This window comes from Haliotis rufescens, unplaced genomic scaffold (assembly GCF_023055435.1).
Source record: "Haliotis rufescens isolate VD_foot unplaced genomic scaffold, xgHalRufe1.0.p SCAF_29, whole genome shotgun sequence".
NCBI lineage: Eukaryota > Metazoa > Mollusca > Gastropoda > Lepetellida > Haliotidae > Haliotis > Haliotis rufescens.
The window spans coordinates 6,507,022-6,530,926 of NW_025963990.1; the positions used below are offsets into that span (position 1 = coordinate 6,507,022).

The following is a 23,905-nucleotide window of genomic DNA, read 5'->3' on the forward strand; positions in this document are numbered from 1 at the left end:
GGTCATGTGACTTATTGTAAGTGAAGGTAACACTATCAAGTCAGGGACTGGCGTAATGCGGTGCTGCAGTTATAGCTAGTACTGGACTCAGGCAGTGCCTGGTCACAGCTGGTAAGTATCGCTGAACATTTTACTGATGATATACTGTTACAAGCTCGTACAAGATGTAGTCATTATAACACATAAGCCCTTCATCCTTTCTTTTATGCAGTATATTTGATAAGATTAAGAATGATGAACGCCTAATGGCTATTGGCATGCTTCAAACTGATAGGACTCAACTAGAGGTGGCCAATATTTTGTGTCTCAGTCTGCGATTTGCAGACTTTTGAACAGATTTCTGCAGACACAAAATGTTAATGATCGGCAACGCACAGGGCGCTCTTGGTCAATGTAGGACACAAAAAAAGTAATATTAAGAGTTAGGGATGATACACGTTAAAACGTTTAGAATGAAAACAAGAGGAATGTCAGGAAAATGTAATTCTTTGGCCTCATATGTGGTTACCATCGTACTTACCGTATTCATATTATCAAAACCCGCAGTAGACTATTCAGGTCACGCGTCTCACTTTCATTATTGAGATGCATTTTCTAACACATTTTATGAATTTAGGGCATTTGTTTCAAAGAAGACTAAACAACTAACAATATAACGGAAATGAATATGTTTGTTTGCTGTTTAACACCGTAATCAGCAATATTCCAGCTATATGACGTCGGTCTGTAAATAATAGTCTGGACCAAACAATCCAGTGATTGACATCATCAGCAACAACCCACGCACTTGGGATACGATGACATGCATCAACCAAGTTAGCCGGCCTGATCACCTGATCCTGTTAGTCGCCTCTTACGACCAGCATAGTCGCCTCCTACGGAACGTATGGGTTTCTGAAGATCTATTCTCTACCCGGATCTTCCCGGGTCAACGGGACGGTGTAAAACACATATTCCATACATGAATTGTCATAGGCAGTAGCAGACAAAGTTAGAAATGACTAAATTTCCTATACTATTACCAATAAACCCCTATGTCCATACATCATTCTACAAAATATTACAAAGAGACGGCGAGGAACAAAGTTACAGATAATCGTCGTCAGATAATTGGTAAAACAAACCTAAACCATTCATGAAAGTAAGCTGCCGCCGCTCCGTGTCCAAAGGTTTCCGTTAACGCAGATCACTGGGCACAAAAACAGTCTCTCTATAAACAATTACAGCAAAACTAACGAGTCTCGACATTGCGAGATTTCAGGAATATTGTCAACATTGACCACTGCCATATGGAAAACGCCAACACACGTTCATATAAACACACACGCATAAACAAACAATCAAATATGTATCGAGCGAAATCGATGAAATATGTATCGAGGAGATATTATCAATGTTTGGACAGGCACCGTCAACGTCATCAGTATGCACTAACTGAACACATAATGGTTGTTGGTAAGGAGTGAGTGAGTGAGTTGGGTTTAACGCCGCTTTTTACAGCACCGGTATTCCAGTCATATCACGGCGTGTCAGCTTAATGTGGGAGGAAAGCCCGAAGTGATGCAGGTCTCAGACATTTACAACTTCGGTGAAACCCACGAGCACGGGTATGGTGCTGACAAACCTAGAAACATAATCGGGTGAACCTGGATTCGAACCCACACTCATAGGTTTCTGACGTGCCGAAGGGAAGCAAGTCAGCACAGCGGATCGCGGCGTTTTTTAAACAACCTTTATCATTGTTAAAAAAATTATATTCCTACCTCAAGTACACAATTGACAGTAGTCCTGTATATCGGCTGTCATCACACTGTAACTCTTTTGACCTTCAACAGAAGTCCTCTCCACTTTAAACTATCCACAACCAGTTGAGAAACGAATTGCGCAATTATGTTAAAGAGGTAGTATTCGTAGAATTGTTAATAATGTTAACTGTTGTTCCTATGGTTCTGGGTTCGAAATCGGATTCTCCCCGATTATATTTCTAGGTTTGTCAACACCATACCTGTACTCGTCCCGCGTGGTAAACGTCTGAGATCTGCATCACTTCAGGGTTCTCTCTCAGTCAAGCTCAGGCACGGGGACATAACTGGAACATTGTTCAAAGCGGCGTTAAACGTAACTCACTCACTATTTCCTACACTTTGTTTAATTCCAGAACGCCCAATATTATCTAGGCCGCCAGCATTATTGGCCATAGACGAAACTGACGCATTTGAACAAACATGGGCCTCACCGCTGCCTACAGAATTACGACTGTCATGTTTTGTTTGATTTCTTAGAAGTTGACGGATGACCAAAATGGACACAATTTATGTATAACAACATCCATTCTTTATTTCACTATAATAGAAACGTGTTGGTATAGGTCCTCATATCGTTGTCAAGCAAAACTGTATAATCGTCATCATTTAGGTATTTTACGTCCACTTCAGAAAGTTTCAATTTCGTACATGTGGACAGGTGGCTTCAAGGAATAATATATAATTATAGTGAATAAAGATATAAAACACCTGGTCCAAAAACTATAACCTAAGGTAGTGCCCATTTAAGTCATATGTTAAGTTACAGAGAAGTTGTGAATTATCTACAATATATTAAATAAGTACTTGACATGGATGTAGAGGAGTTGTATTCTTTTTAGTATGTATGGACAATAGTAGTAATAAGGTAAATATTCAGAGTAATGATATATAGGTTAATAATAATGAAACGATAGATAGATAGACAGATAGATAGATAGATAGATACATGTATCTATGCGATGTTTTTCGTAGAATGACATTTTTTTATTAAATTTGTTATTGATGTGAAGACTTGCGGAAGAATATTGGACTTAAGAGTAAAGGCAGAACATTTTAAAGTGTAAAGGAAGAGAATGGTAAAATCGGGGATGGTGAGCTTGTTATAGGGGACACCAATATGCATGGTTTAGATCCTTGGGTGAATTGCATTGTGGGCAGTTGCCATCAGTGTGTCTCTTTTGTTTGTATAATGTACAGCTTAATTTTGTTGTGCCACGGATAATTCGGGAAATAATTGTATCTAAAAGGGCGAAACCGCATTATCAGTGGTTCATATTGGGAAAGGGAGGTCACTCTAATTTCAAACGGGAGCTATCTCCGTTGTTTTCGTATTTGCGAGAAATGGCGTCACCCACGCTGCACGTTGTTGGTCTAGCTATTAAATGCCCAGCTTATCCCTGAGGTAAAACGTAAGGTAATTAAATGTTTGAATGCATAATATATTTATGTTTCCATCAGTACATCTTCTAAGATTGGTTTAGTGGTGATAACCATTTTCTAACATGTGGGCCCACATCTTTCACGTCATCTATGGTGATCGAAACAAGTGGGCCCACATTTGTATTTCGCCTAGCTTCGTTAGGTTGTTTCGTTAGTTCTGATAATCAATCCCTAAATGTGGGCAGACGTTCTTCCGTCATATTGATTGCAACAGGAGGGACCACATTTATTAATCGCGAAATTCTACTTAAATATTGATAATCATTTTCTCAAATGTGGGCCCACATTGTTCCCGTCATATATGGTGATCGAAACAAGTGGGCCCACATTTGTATATCGCCTATATAGTGGGTAGACGTTCTTCCGTCATAGTGATTGCAAAAGGAGGGACCACATTAAAAAATCGCTAGCTTCATTAGCTTGGCCTACTTATAACCATTTTCTAAAATGTGGGCCCACATTGTTCCCGTCTTATAGTGATCGAAACAGGTGGGCCAACATTTTTAAATCCAGGGTTTCATTAGGTTGACGAAGTCATTTAGGCTATTGGGCTCACGTTTGTCATTATGTGACATTTTATATTATTCATATTTTGTAATATTGATGGGAAATATCTTTATAAATCATTTCGTGTGACATTTATTCCATAAAAGGCACAAAAGTCTTTGAAGTTTGAATAACTGCGTCATAGCTGACCACACTAGTTTTACAAAAATAGCTACCAAGCAAGAGACTTAAATCTACTTCAAATTAAATTTACAGAGGCAATACCACTCATTCTACTTTTTCCAATATAACACATTAATCTAAGGCCTACCTTTAGAATACAGTACCACAGACCTTTCAAAAACGTGATCATACCCTATGACGTAATTTGTAGTATTTTGTTGCCAATCACACCAACGAGACAATGCCCAGTGACGTCAGGGGTCATCGAGTGTGCATAAGCTCCTCCCAGAGATCTATCATCTCTACACGCAATGTCATTGAATACGCCCTGCAGTGTTGAGAGTTTTGAGTATTTGTTTACTAATTATAGCCTTCGGCGACGCATTTTAGAGCAAGTGCTAGTTTACGAAAGCACTTTTATTTTTTATATATTTTTTATTTCGTTTTTCTCGTAATTGAAGTGGATAAAATGGTTATAAATGGGAACTAATATACATATATTATTTTTTCGGTTCATTAATTTTCATTATTATGCACAAGAATGCAGTTTATTAGGGATTATATTGGCGCTGAACACATCCAAATGTCGCCAGTTTTAGGGTAGGTTACCCCGAACTCTCTATCATTAGCCCTTGGATCCCCTTTACAATCAATCACCCCCTTTACGATCATTAGGGTTAGGAACCCGTTTAGTGGCTATTAGATTACCCGAAGTCTATCCTTAACCCTTGGATCCCCTTTATGATCAATCACCCCTTTACGATCATTAGGGTTAGGTACTCGTTTAGTGGCTTTTATAGATTATATAGCGGCTCCTAATATTCTTCACACAAAAACGTGGAGTAAAAAGGATGAAATGGTTTTGTGTCGAATATTTTGGCTACTGGAAACTGTCCTGGAACATTCACACAAGCCACTTTAACCGGCTACATTTTTTCAGTACTGATTCAAAAGCGAACTCACCGTTGGGTTGTCACTAGTCATGCTTATTCCTCCATTGTTCCTTACTATTATCCACATCATCCTTACAGTGTTCCCTACCACACTTTTCTGTCACAAAAATCACCCGACGAATTATTAAATACCATATCATTCATGCGTACTCGCGAGTTCGACGTCTGACGGCTGACGCCTGGAGCCGTTTTCAGTTCGCGGCATATCGGCTCATTCCCCACCACTCGGTATCTTGTAGATTACGGAATGGGACGAGTGTGCCAAATGGCATCGGGATCATTCGTAAGTGTCCGTAGACTAAAGTCGTGAGACACCATGCCTACCCGTAACCTTCGTAAGTGTCCGTCACCTATTCGACCCTTTTCGTTCAGTTCCGTAACGACATAGGCATGACTAGGTAAATTTGCACTTAGTTTAACAGTGTGGACGTAGCTCAGTCAGTTAGCTGTCAGGCCAACAATCCGAAGGTCACGGGTTCGAGTCCGACGGATTCTGACAATAAACTTGTTGCTTGTCTTGAGACATGTGACCTACGGCAGAGATCGTCCTCACGAGAAGTTGTGGTACTGTATTTTAAAGGTGCTCCCAATCTAATCATAAGTGTTGGTGGCGATATAAGCCTGAACATATGTCTACACTTGAATTGATCTCGGACATGATACAAGCCTCAGACGTTTCCGAGAACTTGTTCCATAAAAGGAATAACTCATGAATATTAATGACCCCACGACCTAGTTTGGCGATGATCGTAGATGTGAGTTCTGCTGTATTGCCATCTTATTTGTACATTTTAATCCAAATATAAGTCATAATACTTATTTTAAATAGACAAATTATGAGTTCGTTATGCAGGTTTGTTTACGTAGTATATATTCTCAACAACAAGTGCATTTAGTTTCGAATGTGGGCCCACCTCGAACTTTCGATTAGGCAAACGGAGTTAGCTCCCTTCTCGAACCACCGATAAAGCGGTTTCGCCCTAAAAGTGTGAAATTTGAACATTTTTGCATTTATACTTGGAATTTGTTAAAAGGGATTTAATTCAGATGGATCTAGTGTTTTGAAAAATAATTTGAAAAGTTTAAATTGTGATACTATTTTTCCTTGGTGTTTTTAGGTCGGGTTTTCCCGTAGTGAAGTTTATTGCTGGGGATGGGTTTGTAAAATTACTGCCAGGCCCGCGGAATTCTTTTACCATTCTAATGTTTGTATTGCCTGGAATCCATTGTAAGTTTTTTGTGTGTTAACTATTGGTTTAAGATCTGATGTTATAATAATGATGAATAATATTATTGATTAAGTCAGGATTTTAGAGAGTTTGCTTTAATAGAGATCAGTAAGGCTGCAATCATGAGAAAGTTTGTTTATACTTTTGACCTGATTCAACTAATATAACTCACAAGCCAAAAGATCAACGAAATTAGAATGAGTGAAATTTTAAAAATAAAAATTAGAAGTTATTAAAATAGGTTGATTTATATTCAAGACCTCAGTAAAGCTATCAAAGAGTTTGATGGTAGACATGTAGAGATTATGTCCGATGCCAGTCCCTATTTTGACTTGCACCATATGTTTCCATGTTTTTTCAGCAGAATAATTGACTTGTCTTTGCATGTGTGTGTGACGGGTGCCATCTGTGGGGCAAGATATATACGCACACAATTTATCGAACACTGGTATCATCACTATTTGATAGTGATTAATATACACATAATCATGATATGGTCGGAATCGTACAATCGACTTGAGAATTCTATTGAATATGGAAAGGGTTTTGTCGCTATATGTACATTGATACCTATGCTTGATGTTTGGTATTGGTTTTGTAAGCCATTTGCCTACACGTGTGTGTGTGTGGGTGTGTGGGTGTGGGTGTGGGTGTGTGTGTGTGTGGGGGGGGGGGGGGGGGGGGATGTGTTCGATTCACTGTTTCGATTCATGTGATTGAGCACTATTGTAGTGTTTTTGCTGTTATTGTAAATTTTGATTGCGATGTGTAGTGATATGTCTCTCTATGTGGGGATTTGGCATGTATGTATGTGTTTGGTAGTGCAGCAGGTGGAATATTGTTTAAGTTATGGATGTGGAGTAGATTTAGGAGGTGTGTTAGGTAGATGGCTTTTGTGATGTCTGTTTTGAACTTTTTAAGGGTGGTTCTGCTTGTGTTATGATATTATATTGTTATTGGTTTGTAGATAGGGTTGGTTATTGGTGATTGAATGCATGCTGTTCAGTAATAATAGGAATAGTGAGGTTTTTCGCCTATTGCCGATGCCGTGTAATTTCGTTTGTCTGCCATTTCGTTGCCGGTTCAACAATTACATGCACCCGATTCATACTTTTTATGTAACCACGTGCTGTCTGTGTGTTGACAAAGTGCCATGCCTTGCCTGTATGGTGATGAAATAATAGGCTGCCATTAAATGGTATCGAATGACTACCGGAGACTTCTTCGTCTTCTTTGTATGGTCCCGCGAGCCGGATTTGTAAGTACTTTGCCTATTTATGAACTTTGACAGCGATGACAATGATATACCCGGAGAAACACGTGGAGTAGTGCACTTGTCCAGGCGCACTTTTTCAGATCCAATTAGTGCTGTGGGGCCTCGAAACTGCTTCGCCGGCTCACCGGCTTGGCTAATTAATGCTTTAATTGGTCGACCTGCTGTCACTGGAAAACGAGGGCTATCACGTGTAATCAGTGCTCGTTTAACGGGTCATAAGCACCCCACCTCATTAAGTAAACAATGAATTGCGCGTGCGTGTGACGTCACGGTCCGCTCTCCAGTTCATCTTTTCTTGAAACCACACCCGCCACACTCAGGCGCAGTGGTGACTTCATAAATAACACCACTACCACAGGCTAATTTGCATAACACGTGACGGGACTTTTTCTTGTTTGTAAACTCGCTTAAACGGACTAATGCATTTGGTATTTAAGTATTTGGGGGTGCTTTACATATTGCTTTGCATAGTTATGTTGTGAAAACGATATCACGGTTTCAGAAACATTGTTGTATACTCACGTACAAGGGCTGTCAGTTTGTCAAGTCATTGAATGAGTCAATACTGCATTGAGCTAGGAACTCGACCTGGTTTACTTACAACAATGGCTGACAACACTTTGCAATTCAGGGCTCCCCGCGGTCAGCCACGGGACAACCAACTTGAACCTTTCCGAAGACCTCCGGAAACCTACGATCACTACATCCCTCCCTGTTTACTAAGCCTCCCTCCAACCCTGAAGGGGCTTCCTCTCACCTAAGACATATCCCGATAGATTCATTGCCGGGAATACACAATTTCCATTGGGTCTTCTGGGGTCCCCCCATTTGGGAGAGCGACCAACTGCATGTCAGTTGCACCCGGGAGCTGAATAACTGGGACCGCCATAGCCACGAGGATCAAGGTTTTCGGAGCATGTTCCCAGGCCGGCCTCAACACCCATACACCTGTTGGGCATTGTCCACGCTCTGATGCAACAGCTTGCGGTTCCCGATTTCGGCTATGTCTGCAACAAGGGCTGCAGCCCCCCCAATTATTGCAGGAGTGTTGACTGGTCCACGCTTGGGATGCATGTACAGGGAGTCTGTCTCCAACAATAATCACTCCATGGGAACTGCTAGGAGCCCTTGCACTTGCCGTTGGTCGAATTCTCTGGCTTTGGCTTGAAACCCGAAGAAGGCGTTAGGATAATGATGGTGCCTCTCTCGAACTGTCTCCCGAGTTCCCGTAAAGCAATGAACATGTAGGGGTTGGTCTGATGGCACGCGTTCCCTCAATATAGCGATTATTCTGGAATGAACGTCTGCCGCATACTTGTCTCCGGTCACCGCTCACATGTGGAGCACTATCACCTTGTCCCTTGGCGCAATGGCGAGGACCTACCTCAGAACCTCCTCTTGCTTACTCCATTCGGCAGGTCTTGTTGACCTATCCAGTTCAATTTACCCGACTGCTACTCATGGCTGACTGCACAATCGCACTAATTGATGGAATCTAGCATCAGCTAATTGGTTAACCTTCTTGGGATGGACCCCCACTGCCACCTTCCACTCCCCAAGACTGCCCACTTATGGGTTAAGTCTCGGTGTCGCAATATACTTCCACTGCCCCGACAACCCTGACTCTGTGCTGAGGAACCGGCTGTGGACCGTCTGATAACAGCTGCTTGGTGCTGCCCCCGGACAGGCTACCCAACAGTTGGGTCCTGGTGCGATCGAGGTTAAAATGGCTGTCCACCGCAGCTGACAGTGATAGTTACGTCGGTTCTTCCGTTCTCACGGCAAGCCTCGCCGGGGTCATATGGCTGGTTTGAATGATAAGGGGCGTGTGCATGACGTGCTTGACTCCTATCCCGAAGTATGGTCATAAGGCACGATTGGCTGTCACTGTCACCTGTCCCTCTCCACTCCGGGGCGTCCAGGCCCATTGGAACCCAAACCTCTTCACCCATACTGGACAGCTCCTGATCCCAATTTTCTTCGGGCCAGGAGGCTGTCCTGGATGCCAAGGGCTTTGGAATCACACCAGATGCCACAGGAAGTAGGAATGTCTTGAACTCTCTGACTTTGGAAGTGGTGAGTTCGTTCATCAGCATCGCCAGCACTCTCCAATACATCAGACAGGCCGGTGAGTTTAGGGGGTGTAGGCTTAGGCGATAAGGATGTGACCACCCTTCCTTTCGGATTAACTCCCTCATTCCAGCACACACCAGTTGAAAAATTTCACTGTCTGATGGGATCGTGAGATGGTGATTGACGTAGTCTACTAGCTGGAAAACAGTTCCCTCAGCTCCCAGGATCCATCGAGGTAATTGTTTCAATGCGAATGCCCTTCTGGAGTGTGTTTCTGGATCTTGCATTGACGCTTCTGTTTCCTTTAAAGTACCACGGTAAATGCCGGTCTACCACATGCCTCTTTAGTTGTTTTCTTTTGGCAGGGCAACCCCGAAGCTGACAACAGGATTCGATGTGATCACGTCTGGCGCCCCGGCTGCTGCATCGATCCTGCGGTACTCCACCCAAACTATCCCTTCCAGGTGGATGCGGAATGACGCTTTTCTAACATGATTCCTTTGGTGCTTGGCTCTGCCCTTTACAGGGTATTCTTCTTTTCCCTGTTGGGCTGGATGGGACGTCCCTGCCTTCCCATTCTTTTTCGCCTTCCCAGGATATTCTCCTTCTCCCTGTCTGGCTGGCCGGGACTTCCATGATTTCCCACTTCTTTTCCCCCTCCTTACTCTTAGAGGCTTCTTCTCTGCCTGCTGGATGATCTCTGAAGAAATCCCGGGCCCTTCTTTTGAGAAAGTCCTGGGCCCTGCCTCCGAGACTGGTCTTGGTTGGGACAACCACTGTGAATTGCGTCTTCCTATTTGAGGGGGGCTTCCAACACCAGTTCTTGCTGAACTTCAGCTGCGGGCACCTCTTCAGTTAATGGGCCCCGTTCCTCAGTTTATAGGGCACCTCCTCAGTTAATGGGGCCCAGGATCCAGGAAGCTAGGGTGAGCGGTCTGATGTCTCTCTCGGGAGAGCGGTAGACCCCTGTGGCCACTCGTTAAGGAAGGCCCACTGCCTTCTTCTGCTCACCATAATCCGCCCGCACGATGGACTGTGACTCTTCAGGCTGCCTTTCATTGTGTACCTGTGTCCATGTCCCAGTGTTGACACGGACAGTTGGACCTGTTTGATTCCGGTGAAGACTGTCTGTGCCTTTGGTCTTAACTAGCACCCGACCACGTTGGCCCCTGCTGGCTCTTACTTTGGTACGAGCTCCTCCCAGGACTGGGACTCCTATGACAGGCAGTACTCCAGCTTGGAGAGCTCCTACAGCCGCTGAGTGGATCTTGGGTTATGCTAGGAGTCCTGTGTCCTGAGTGTCTCCTCCCATGACGATTAGGGCTGCGCCCATATCTTGAACAATGGTGCGGACACCTGCTTCTCCGCGAATGGTGTCGGCTGGGGCTACTATGACGGTGAGACGGCCTTTCAGGACTCCCCTGATATCTCCTCTCTCTGCTCAGGATCCGTCTTCGTTGAGGCCTTTCCTCTTCCACTGGATCCACTTTCCCGTTGACTCTGCGCTGGTATGGACTCTCCGCCATTCCACTCTCCATGGCGCAATAACCTCAGCTTCAGTCGCTACACCATTATTTTGACCACGAAAGAATTTAACGTGTCTATCAGAGTTATTGATGAGGCACACGACTGGCTCTGCTCCTCCCTGATGTACTGTCTGGGGCATCAGGGCATGTCCCAGGACTCCCAGGACCAGCTCCACCATGAATTGTTCTAATTTTCAATCAAATCGTCCTGTCACACGTGTGACAGTCTGAGGCTTCAGCACAACAGCGGAGGTAAGAAAGACAAGGCAAACATTGCCATCTCGCGGCGTGATGATCATTGGGACGTCTTTCCGGCCGATGGTGATGTGTTGATACTCGAAACTGATATTGGTGCAGTTGTTCATCAGGAAGTTTGTTCCCAAGATTAGCGAGTCTCTGATTGGGGCTACAAAGACGTCTTGCCTATACGTCCGGCCATCAATTCACGGTCTGGAAGGTTCTGTTACCCATCCTCAGGTCCCTCCCTGCATTGTTTATCATTACCTCCTGTGCTAGGACTGGTTTGTCAGATAGCTCGTCATAGCAAGTATCCGAAAAAAGGGTTACATCAGCTGCACTATCCACTATTCCCACGTTTCTGGGGGTTGTGACGTGTCCATGGAGACGTGTCGTATCTCCCAAAGGACCCTTCCATACACTGCCTGTGAGGTATGCTGTTACTGGCACAGGCTCGCAGTAGCGTCCTCCAGGGTCTCTGGTTTCATACTACAATCCGTTTGATTCCATCTGAGACCAATGAATTGCTCACTAACTCAAAATCAAGTAACTGCAACAAAACCAAAATGTGCATAGCGACATCAATTGGACAGACCAACTCTGATGGTTTGTCTCATAATTTGGGACAACCGAATAAAAAAAATTGTTTAACAAACGGTCATCATATTGTTGACATTTTTTGCCATCCCATACCAGGGAGGACCAGTCGCTCATGGAACAGCCAGGTAATGAACAAGCATGTGCACCGTATATGGGGGTCATCTCATAAGCCGTTTTGGGTGTTCAGTCGGAGTCACTGTTTCAGGTTTCTGAAGCTGTGGCAGTGCATTCGGAATCGATGTCGCTGTTGTCTGAATCGCTATCGCGGCTGTCCGAGTTTACCCTGATGATCACTGGCTTGATTGTGGCATGGTCCAATCCACTATGATCCCAATAATGTCTCTCTATTTCATTCTCAACTCTCTCAACACACTTTTGCCACGTTTCCTGCGTGATTTTGTCTATTGATTGTTGAACCAGTATCTGTACATCCCGCAGTTTGAATGTTGTATTTTGCCTGGCAACATCCGATTTAATGATACCCCAAATTAGTTCTATTGGGTTTAAATCGCAATGAAGGGGAGGCAATCGCAAACTGAATGGCCATGTTCTTGAATATACTCGTCAACTTTAAAGAGAGGTGTGGTTTTATTAGACTTTATAATATCATACAGAACAGGTTTCGTTGCTTTTTGTGGATACGGTATTGCTTTGTGTGTCAACCATTCTATCATATCGCCCTCCCTACTGTTAGACGTTGGGACATTTGTGTTAGGTACCTGAACGCCATGATATGGAGCATTGTCCATGACCACCAGACTCTTGGGGGGCAATACCGGTACAAGTTGAGTTTTAACCCATTCTAGGAATACTGCTCCGTTCGTTTCGGTATGATAGTCTCGGTTGTCCTTGGATTTTGCCTTGAAGACTAGCGAACAGCCTGGTAGGACAACAAATAAACAACCTTAGTTTCAAATAGTTCACTGAATATTTTCTATTTCAGCTGTGACACCTTGGTGAAGGAAGGATGACAAGAAAACGAAAACATGATGGAACCACAGTAACCCATAACACAAGAATGAAAGGTAAACATACTCTCAGCACTATAAATGTTTTGTACCAGAGAGAACCACCCATTTGGTCGTTACCTCATCTGAATCTGTTTGATCGGTATTGTATAATTGCCTTTACATTTATGATCCCATATATTTCTTCACTTACTGTTTTTTCTTTTCCAATTACATAACCATTATTATGTTCATTCCAAGTGTTTATGAAGGCCATCATAATGTGAAGAAACATGTTGTATTTTGGTGATATGAATTGATGTTTTTGTTTGCTTTTAGGAGGGAATCATGTGCATCATCAGTTTCTCGTTGGTGTTGCTCATGGTGGTGTGGGGAATACCATCAACAACAGTATGTATTTCATTACTTCTTTCCCATATGTTAAATCGGGCCAATTTGCACAAACATGTTTTTATAATTTTTCACATATTGTAAGGCACATAACTGAGAAGACAAACATAATCGTTTCAACCGTAGATTTAGAACTTAGAAGATACCCAAATATTGTATTTAAGATGCTCAGTATTTTCAGTTGGTCTTCATTGACAAAGGACACATCGGTTAGTGATGAGTTATTGAGTGTGTATGGATTTCAGCAGTCATCGAGTCATAACATATTTTTTTTAAATGTGGGTATTGAACCCCATATTGCAGTGTGCATGCAGAAGACAAAACATTGATCAGTTAAATGTTTGTTTGTTGTTTAGTGACTCACTCAGCAATAATCCACCTATATGATGGCGGTCGGTAAATTATCGAGCCTTGACCAGAGAATCCAGTGATTGATGTCATGACCATCAATCTACGCAATTGCAGGGTTCGAAATTATTTGTGCCATTGTGCGAGGGCACACCTAAAACTGTTATGGCACAGTGAAGTCCCTACCTGCTTGCCCCTATGGTACACTAATGTATCGATGAAAGTAAATGACAAGTATTTCTGTTGATAATTATGACTTGCATGTAAAAATAACTTTGCATGTGCAAAACCAAATTTACAAACACGATTTAACGGTTTCAACACCGAGTCTCCAGACACCGCATGCTGGTAGACCACCCAAGCTGTAGTCACATCAAAATAGTATATATAACTTTAAGAACCTATGTGTCATATAATTCATTCATTAAATATATTATTATTGTATTTCAATTTATTATCGACAGATTAAAAGATTATCCACAAGATCTATTTCCCGCAATGTTATTGAAAATAAAATTCTCGGACACACACTTTGACAATGGGTCCACATCGAACAAGTCAAAGAGCAAGATTAAGACATGTCAATCAAATCTTTTAATATATTATACAAAGCAATTAATAAAATCAACAAAACTGTATCTAAAAGTTGTCGAAACTTACGTTTTAGTTATTTATTCCATCTTTTCGTGTGATCGCGTGTAATGTTAGTCAAATGACATCTTGGCTTTCGGTGCAACGAAATCTCGACTCTGACACGAAATATAATATCAAAATATATGCATGAAAATCTTTGTCAAAGCTCGTAACCTAGCATGATACATGTACGAAGTTTCATATTTTGAATATAAACTACCGGGCAAAAGAAAGTTTACACCGACTTCACTTGACCAAACACCAAAAACAAAGGCATATGTGAGATTTATGATGATTAATTTATAAACAGAAATCATTTTCAATGAATAAGAATGAAAATGCATTGTTATGCTGATAATGCATTCTCCGCAATACACAAAGAAAAGAGTCGAGGGGTCCAAATTAAAAATTACACAAATCAGAGTTCATTGAAAAAGTGCATGAAGAGTCCATCAATGACACAGTAGTCAGGTAACACGTCATCAATAGCGAGTGTGACCACCCTTGGCATCCATGCACGCCAACACACGCCTCCTCATTGACGTCGTCAGTCGGCGGATAACGTCAACAGGAATCCTGTTCCATAAGTTCAATAGAATCTGTCGGTTCGCTGGAGGCGGTACATGTTGTCTCAGCTGTTGATCAAGATGATCCCAGAGATGTTCAATGGGGTTCATGTCTGGAGAACAAGGTGGCCAGGGCAATACGTTGACGTTAACGTTGTTCAAGTAGTCTTGAACAATTCGGGCGGTGTGAGGCCTTGCGTTGTCTTGTTGAAACATTAATCGTCTTGGCTGATGTTGAATAAAGGGCACCACAACAGTTCTCAACCCTTAATCCATGTATCGCTGAGCATTCAGGTTTCCTCGGATGATAATCAGCTGTGTTGTAATCTGAACACAAATGCCACCCCATACCATAACGCCTCCACCTCCAAACAGGTGAACTTCTCTAATGCAGTTTGGCGCCAGTCGCTCTCCCCTTCGTCGGAAACCTCGAACTCTGCCATCGTTCCTGAACAGACAGAACCGACTTTCATCTTTTAAGAGCACTCTCGCCCAGTTACGTCGCTGCCACCGACGTACAGTTCGTGGCCATTGCAGTCTGCGTTGACGGTGTAGACGGGTCAGGGCCATTCCACGGAATGGTCGGTAGGCTTGTTTACCAGCCGTACAAGTCGTCGAAAGACTGTTCGTCTGCTGATGGCATCCCCTAGTGTTGTTGCCGCCGTTGACGTCGCCGTCACACATCTGTTCACATCTGGTGAATCTGCCGGATGCAGCGGTCTTCGGCCGGTGTTGTCACTCTCGGTCTTCCCAATCTTGGCCGGTCTTGAGTCTGTCCTGTCTGTTGGTAGCGGAGTTGATCGTTGTGAACAACTAGTTATGTATGGTTTACAGTGAAGAGGACTTCAGTTGAAAATCTGAAAATGTAGTTATTGCGTGATTGCAGCCAAAAAACATGATTATGGCAATGATGTAATAGAGGTAGGGTAATGATACCATCCCAAGAATTATGAATATATTGTTAATATTATTTGAACAAGTGAAGAATACAAGTATTTGTCAGGCTGTTTGTTTTAGTGTTGTTTAAGGCTGCACTCAGGAATATTCCAGCTATATGAGGGTGGTCCAGGCCAGACAATCTATTGATAAACATCATGAGCATCAATTTAGATAAGATGATATACCATGAACTATGTAATTAGTCTTGAATTTGAGTAATATTTGTGACACTCTTCTGGAATATCCTAAGATAGGAGACCTGTTCACTCGTGAGAAATTATATTTTGAAAAAGAGTACCATTGTTACATTATAAAGTGATATTGTTGTCCTGGCTAAATGAAGATATTATGTATTTGAAAAAGCTTGCGTTAAGGCACGTGGTTTGAAATTGATATAAGTTGCACTTCATCTACTGTTAAGACTATCACAAAACACAGTAGGTTTATCTTCCATTATCATTCAAGCATACTTATTTTAAGAACACCAACCAACCTGGATGAAACTTCAAATTTGGCTTATGTTTTCATAAACAGTAACATTATAGTGTATACATGTTCTTCTCTATGACAACTGATGAGGATCCCTAAGAAATCAGTTATTATTGGGTGCACATGAACACATCACTAAAAAATCATATGTTTCTAAAGTATGATACAGAGACCGATTATATCCATTTGAACCTTGTTATGTCGACTGAACCTGTAAAAGTTGCATCAAATAGTTATAAATCTTTATATCATATCTGTTTAGTTATTAGAATAAAATTGTAAAACCTTTTGTTTCAGACTACTGCATTAATTCCGAACTGGACAATCTAGTCAGTAAGTACTGAAATGTTTCATCTGTGAAAGCAAACCCAAGTTAGTTCAGTTGATTGGGGTGGCACGGGTGGCTCAGTCGTCTAAGGCGCTGCGATTCGCTGTGCAGAGTTGTGTCCCATGGACACGCCAGAAACCTGATTGTGGGTTCGAATCCCGGTTCGCCCCGATTATGTTTCTAGGTTTATCAGCACCATACCCATGCTCGTTGGTTTCACTGAAGTGGCAAACGTCTGAGATCTGCATCACTTCGGGCTTTCCTCTCACATTAAGCTGACACGCTGTGATATACCTGGAACACTGTTATTGGTCTTCTCAGACACCACTGGACCAGTGAAATTGTAGTTCACATTCTCGTTCCCACCTATAATAAACCGGCATGTGCTCATGAGGAAGAAATGGCCTTTAGTAGAACATACATTTTGAAGATGAATTTAACATTTGACAAAAAAATATGTTCAAATTAGTCTGCGTTTGATTCTACTTTTATTACTAAAAAAAAAGTATATCTTTTTAAAATATCATGTTTTCAAGAACCACAAGTTGCTTTTGGCATTAGGAATGGATGTTTGTCTTTTTATTGCACCAGATGTTCTGAAACTCAGCATAGATTTTTGCCACCATAATATTGCTTGAGTAAAACAAACTGAAGAATTTGCTATTTTGAAGAATAAAGTAAGTTTTCGAATATACTAAACAACATCTTTACTGAAAGCATTGGAGAAAAAACATACAAACAAGAAAATGGAAACAATAAAAATCATGAGACAATAAGAAGTCACTTGAAGGTGAAAAGTCAAGTTTACTAGATATAATTGCTGAATACTTTCCATGGATGCCTGTAATAGTTTTGTCATCAAAGTGAAATTGTCTTTTGGGTCAACACAAAAAGAATGTGCAAAGTTGAAAGAAAAGCATAAAAGAGGTATAAAAAATATGTTTAAAAATGTTGACATATTTGGTTGCTGGCTTTGCACACAACGTTCCACTGTTCTCAGAAAAGGTATACTACAAACAAACTGATACTATATATTTATGCTTCTCGCCATTATGTGGCCAAGTTTGATCAAATAGGGTACTTTATTGTTTCTCACATTATTGATGTTATACAGAGTTATGCTTGAAAGGGCGGCACGGGTGGCCCAGTCGTCTACGGCGCCGCGATTCGCTGTGCAGAGTTGCGTCCCTTGGGCAAGCCAGAAACCTATGATTGTGGGTTCGAATCCAGGTTCGCCTCGATTATGATTCTAGGTCTGTCAGCACCATACCCGTGCTCGTGGGTTTCACCGAAGTGGTAAACGTCTGAGACCTGCATCACTTCGGGCTTTCCTCCCACATTAAGCTGACACGCTGTGATATAACTGGAATACTGTTAAAAGTGGCGTTAAACCCAACTCACTCACTCACCATGCTTGAAAGTATTAGAAATGTCAATATCAGACAAGAACTACTTAAATACTGACACTGTCATTTAACTGCAGGTGATGCATGGAACCTTATCAAGAAGGCCGATTCAAACAAGCATGTATCTACACGCGCTGAGAGGTCTGCATACATTGTACTTAAACAGTTTGGATCTGTCTTCATAAAAGGAAAGTCAGGCTCAGGGAAATCTACACTTGGTCGAAGGATTTTAGCAAACGTATCACAAGAAACAGACCGCTTGCCAATCGTGCTTTCATCATGGAATGAATGGAATCTGATTCCTAAAGTCAATCATGAGAACCACCACGGGGGTGAAAGTACTAAAGAGAAAGAGTATGTGGTGTTAGTCGATGATATATTTGGATCAAGTAATCTGGTTGAATCAGATGTGAATAATTGGGTCAAGTTGTTTGACCGACTTTGGCGAAATGTGGAATTGGGTCATGTATGGCTTGTCATTACCTCAAGATCTGAAATATGTTCACAGTGTGATGCCAAGATCAGCAAGTACAAACTCATAAAAACTATTCAGTGCATAGTTCTAGATGAAGGAAAATATGCTCTCACATCACAAGAAAAACTTCAAATGATAGAAAAGGTATGTGGAGAAAAATTCTTTTCTCATCATGAACGCTATGACATTGTTAGAATGCCCACTGTCCTTGGTTTTCCCCAGTGTTGTACATTCTTTGCATCAAGCAAGAAAGCACAATCAAAAGGCATGGAGTTTTTCAAAAGGCCGCAGGAGTTCGTTTTTGAGGAAATAACGAGAATGCAGGAATGTGATGGAATTGGTCACCTTGTCCTCCTTCTCACTTTGATGAAAGATGGTAACCTCAGCTCAGATCACCTGAAACTCTCTACCTATAAACAAGAACTTGAGTCCATGGTTGACTGTCTTAAAGAATGTTGCAACATTTCTACAGTTGTCACAGCGACACACATTAAATCAAAGATAGAGGATTTCTGTGGAGTGTATTTAGTCAAAACGGGAAAAGTCTACCAGTTCCAGCATCAATCTATACATGACGTTGTATTTATCAATATTTCAAAACGGGAACCTGAAATTGCTATACAAAGTTGCCCACCAAAGATGCTAGTGGAACTGATGCATACAAAGCAGATGAACAAGGATGACTTGGCCGTTATCCTAGACAGAGATAATTTCCATATATTAGCTGACAAGATCACAGATCTTCTTCTGTCCAAAAGCTGCATTGACATTCTTGCTCATCCTTCTTTACGTCATGAGGAATTTGTGGAGTTTCTGGTAGAAAGTTGGCGGGAAAATATAAAGTTAACTGAAGTTATACAGAAAAAGCACGAGGTGAAATGTGTTAGGAGGGACGTTCCCTCCTCTGAAGGAGATGATGACTTAGATTCAAGTTTTGGTTTTCATCATAATTCACTTACTCTCTTCAACTATACTTCCCTTATATCTGATGTCATTTTACAGAGGTTGCCGTTACTCCTGAATGACATACTCTCTGACGTGTTCCATCAAGTTGATGCAGTTGAATTGCTGGCACCTGCTCTGTATATCCAGGATAACCAGCTAGTGCGAAAGCTTCTAGAAAGGTGTACAACACATCCGTCTGATTGCTTCCTAGCACTGTGTGTTTCACCAGCAATAGATCAAGATATCAAGACACATCTGACACAGAATACTACGGAGATACCTCAGCTGTATGATGTACTCCTTGTCACTGTGTTGGTTGGAAATATGTACCTAGTGGAACATATACTACACCGAATTAAAGAAGACAAGAATATTGTATCAATGTGTCAGGAAACACTAAAGCTTTCGTTGCTTCATAAGGGGTGTAACTGTTCAAGTAATTTTTCCAATACTTGTCAAGACTCTACCATCATGTGTAACATCTTACACCTGTTGATATCTTTGATACCTGCCAACTGCCTCCTTCAAGAAATCACAGATGGAAAAGGTAATACACTTCTACATCTGGCAGTTAAGACAGGAAATCGCCACTACGCTAACATGTTTTTAAATGAACAAAATGGTCAACATCTGCCATTAGATCCACAGTGCGTACACTGGTTGAATACAAGTGGAAGTACTCCGCTCCATCTAGCCGCAGAGAATGAAAGTAGTGAGACAGTGAAACTACTTTTAGACAAGGGGGCTTGTTTATCCACACAAAACACATATGGTGATACTCCTCTTCACCAGGCAGCATCATGGGGACATACTGAGACAGTAAAACTACTTCTAGACGAGAAGGCTTATGTATCTGAACCAAACAAAGATGGTGATACCCCTCTTCACCTAGCAGCGAAGTGGGGACATAGTGAGACAATAAAACAACTTGTAGACAAGGAGGCTGACGTATCTATACAAAACAAAGATGGTAATACTCCTCTACATCTAGCTCCACCCCGTGGACATGGTGAGACAGTAAAACTACTTCTGGACCACGGGGCTGGTGTATGCACACAAAACAAAGATAATAATACACCTCTACACATGGCAGCAAAGTGGGGACACAGTGAGACAGTAAAGCTACTTCTAGACAAGGCAGCAGATGTATCAGCACAAAACAAAGATGGTAATACTTTTCTACATCTAGCAGTATCGCGGGGACATAGTGAGACAGTAAAACTACTTCTAGACAAGGAGGCTGATGTATCTACACAAAACAAAGATGGTGATACTCCTGTACACCTAGCAGCATCACGGGGACATAGTGAGACAGTAAAACTACTTCTGGACAAGGAGGCTGATGTATGTACACAAAACAAAGATGGTAATACTCCTCTACACCTAGCAGCATCCCGGGGACATAGTGAGACAGTAAAACTGCGTCTAGACAAGAAGGCTGATGTGTCTACACAAAATAAAGATGGTGCTACTCCATTACACCTAGTAGCATCGCAGGGACATAGTGAGACAGTAAAACTACTTCTATACAAGGCAGCAGATGCATCTACACAAAACAAAGATTGTAATACTCCTCTATGCCCAGCAGTATCGCGGGGACATAGTGAGGCAGTGAAACTACTTCTAGACAAGGAGGCTGATGTATCTACACCAAACAAAGATGGTAATACTTCTCTACACCTAGCTGCATTGCGGGGACATAGTGAGGCAGTGAAACTACTTCTAGACAAGGAGGCTGATGTATCCACACAAAACAAAGATGGTAATACTTCTCTACACCTAGCAGCATTGCGTGGACATAGGGAGACAGTAAAACTACTTCTAGACAAGGAGGTTGACGTATCAGCTCAAAACAAAGATGGTAATACTCCTCTACATCTAGCAGCCCGGTGGGGCCATAGTGCGACAGTAAAACTACTTCTAGAGAAGGAGGTTGACGTATCAGCTCAAAACAAAGAAGGTAATACTCCTCTACACCTAGCAGCACATTGGGGTCTTAGTGAGACAGTAAAACTACTTCTGGACAAGGAGGCTGATGTATCTACACAAAACAAAGATGGTGATACTCCTCTACACCTAGCAGCATCTTGGGGACATAGTGAGGCAGTAAAACTACTTCTAGACAAGGAGGCTGATGTATCTACAAAAAACAAAGATGGTAATACTCCTCTACACCGCACAGCTCATTGGGGTCTTAGTGAGACAGTGAAACTACTTCTAGACAAGGAGGCTGATGTATCAGCACAAAACAAAGATGGTGATACTCCTCTAAACCTAGCAGCATCGTGGGGACATACTAAGACAGTGGAACTACTTCTGGACAAGGAGGCTGATGTATCTACACAAAACAAAGATGGTAATACTCCTCTACACCCCGCAGCACATTGGGGTCTTAGTGAGACAGTGAAACTACTTCTAGACAAGGAGGCTGATGTATCAGCACAAAACAAAGATGGTAATACTCCTCTACACCTAGCAGCATCGCGGGGACATACTAAGACAGTGGAACTACTTCTGGACAAGGAGGCTGATGTATCTACACAAAACAAAGATGGTAATACTCATCTACACAAAGCAGCACCTTGGGGACTTAGTGAGGCAGTGAAACTACTTCTAGACAAGGAGGCTGATGTATCCACACAAAACAAAGATGGAAATACTCCTCTACACCTAGCAGCATCGCGGGGACATAGTGAGGCAGTAAAACTACTTCTATATAAGGAGGCTGATGTATCTACACAAAACAAAGATGGTGATACTCCTCTACACCTAGCAGCACCTTGGGGACATAGTGAGGCAGTGAAACTACTTCTAGACAAGGAGGCTGATGTATCTACACAAAACAAAGATGGTAATACTCCTCTACACCTAGCAGCACATTGGGGACATAGTGAGACAGTGAAACTACTTCTAGACACGGAGGCTGATGTATCAGCACAAAACAAAGATGGTAATACTCCTCTACACCTAGCAGCATCGCGGGGACATACTAAGACAGTGGAACTACTTCTGGACAAGGAGGCTGATGTATCTACACAAAACAAAGATGGTAATACTCATCTACACAAAGCAGCACCTTGGGGACTTAGTGAGGCAGTGAAACTACTTCTAGACAAGGAGGCTGATGTATCTACACAAAACAAAGATGGTAATACTCCTCTACACCTAGCAGCACATTGGGGACATAGTGAGACAGTGAAACTACTTCTAGACACGGAGGCTGATGTATCTACACAAAACAAAGATGGTGATACTCCCCTACACCTAGCAGCATCGCGGGGACAGAGAGAGACAGTAAAACTACTTCTGTTCAAGGCAGCAGATGTATCTACACAAAAGAAAGTTTGTAATACTCCTCTACCCCTAGCAGCACCGTGGGGACATAGTGCGGCAGTAAAACTACTTCCAGACAAGGAGGCTGAGGTATCTATACAAAACAAAGATGGTAATACTCCTCTACACCTAGCAGCATCGCGGGGACATAGTGAGGCAGTAAAACTACTTCAATATAAGGAGGCTGATGTATCTACACAAAACAAAGATGGTGATACTCCTCTACACAAAGCAGCACCTTGGGGACATAGTGAGGCAGTGAAACTACTTCTAGACAAGGAGGCTGATGTATCTACACAAAACAAAGATGGTAATACTCCTCTACACCTAGCAGCACATTGGGGACATAGTGAGACAGTGAAACTACTTCTAGACACGGAGGCTGATGTATCTACACAAAACAAAGATGGTGATACTCCCCTACACCTAGCAGCATCGCGGGGACAGAGAGAGACAGTAAAACTACTTCTGTTCAAGGCAGCAGATGTATCTACACAAAAGAAAGTTTGTAATACTCCTCTACCCCTAGCAGCACCGTGGGGACATAGTGAGGCAGTAAAACTACTTCCAGACAAGGAGGCTGAGGTATCTATACAAAACAAAGATGGTAATACTCCTCTACACCTAGCAGTATCACGGGGACATGGTAAGACAGTGAAACTACTTCTGGACAAGGAGGCTGATGTATGTACACAAAACAAAGATGGTGATACTCCTCTACATCTAGCAGCCCGGTGGGGACATAGTGAGACAGCAGAACTACTTCTAGACAAGGAAGTAGATGTGTCAACTCAAAATAAAAATGGTCTTACCCCTTTGCACCTAGCAACATCGCTGGGACATAGTGAGACAGTAAAATTACTTCGAGACAGGGGGGTCGGGGGCAGATATACATACACAAGACAAAGAAATGATACTTCTCTACCCCCATCAGCATGGTGAGACAGGAAACGGCTCCTAGAGTCACTAATGACCGAGCTAAAGGATGAAATCCCTGTCAGTATCCTGTTTCCAAGCTGTGTAAAGCAATGCCTCTTATCAGTTTGTGGGTGGGTACAATTGATGATACATTGACTGCATGAATGCAAGGAGCAAGTTACTTACTAAGAAGCCGTCAACAATCAACCATATTACCCTAGATAACTGATGTGTGTTTCATGCTTTTCTTTTTCATCATTTGTTTTTGTTTTTCCTTTAGATTATGTTGATTTGTATTGCGATTGTATGTCTTATTTTCCCGGGTTTTCATGTTGCACACTGACAATATAGAGGAACAT

The 23,905-nt window shown here is 42.1% G+C and overlaps 1 protein-coding gene across 1 annotated transcript; it reads left to right on the forward strand.

Annotated features, from left to right (window-relative positions):
- Positions 1-30: 30 nt before the first annotated feature.
- LOC125384226 (ankyrin repeat domain-containing protein 17-like) lies at positions 31-23,677 on the forward strand. The gene is made up of 5 exons (XM_048402822.1): positions 31-111; positions 12,752-12,833; positions 13,095-13,166; positions 16,439-16,474; positions 17,953-23,677. The coding sequence occupies exons 2-5, from the start codon at positions 12,776-12,778 to the stop codon at positions 23,568-23,570; spliced, it is 5,784 nt and encodes a 1,927-aa protein (XP_048258779.1). The 5' UTR covers positions 31-111; positions 12,752-12,775; the 3' UTR covers positions 23,571-23,677.
- The last annotated feature ends 228 nt before the right edge of the window (positions 23,678-23,905 follow it).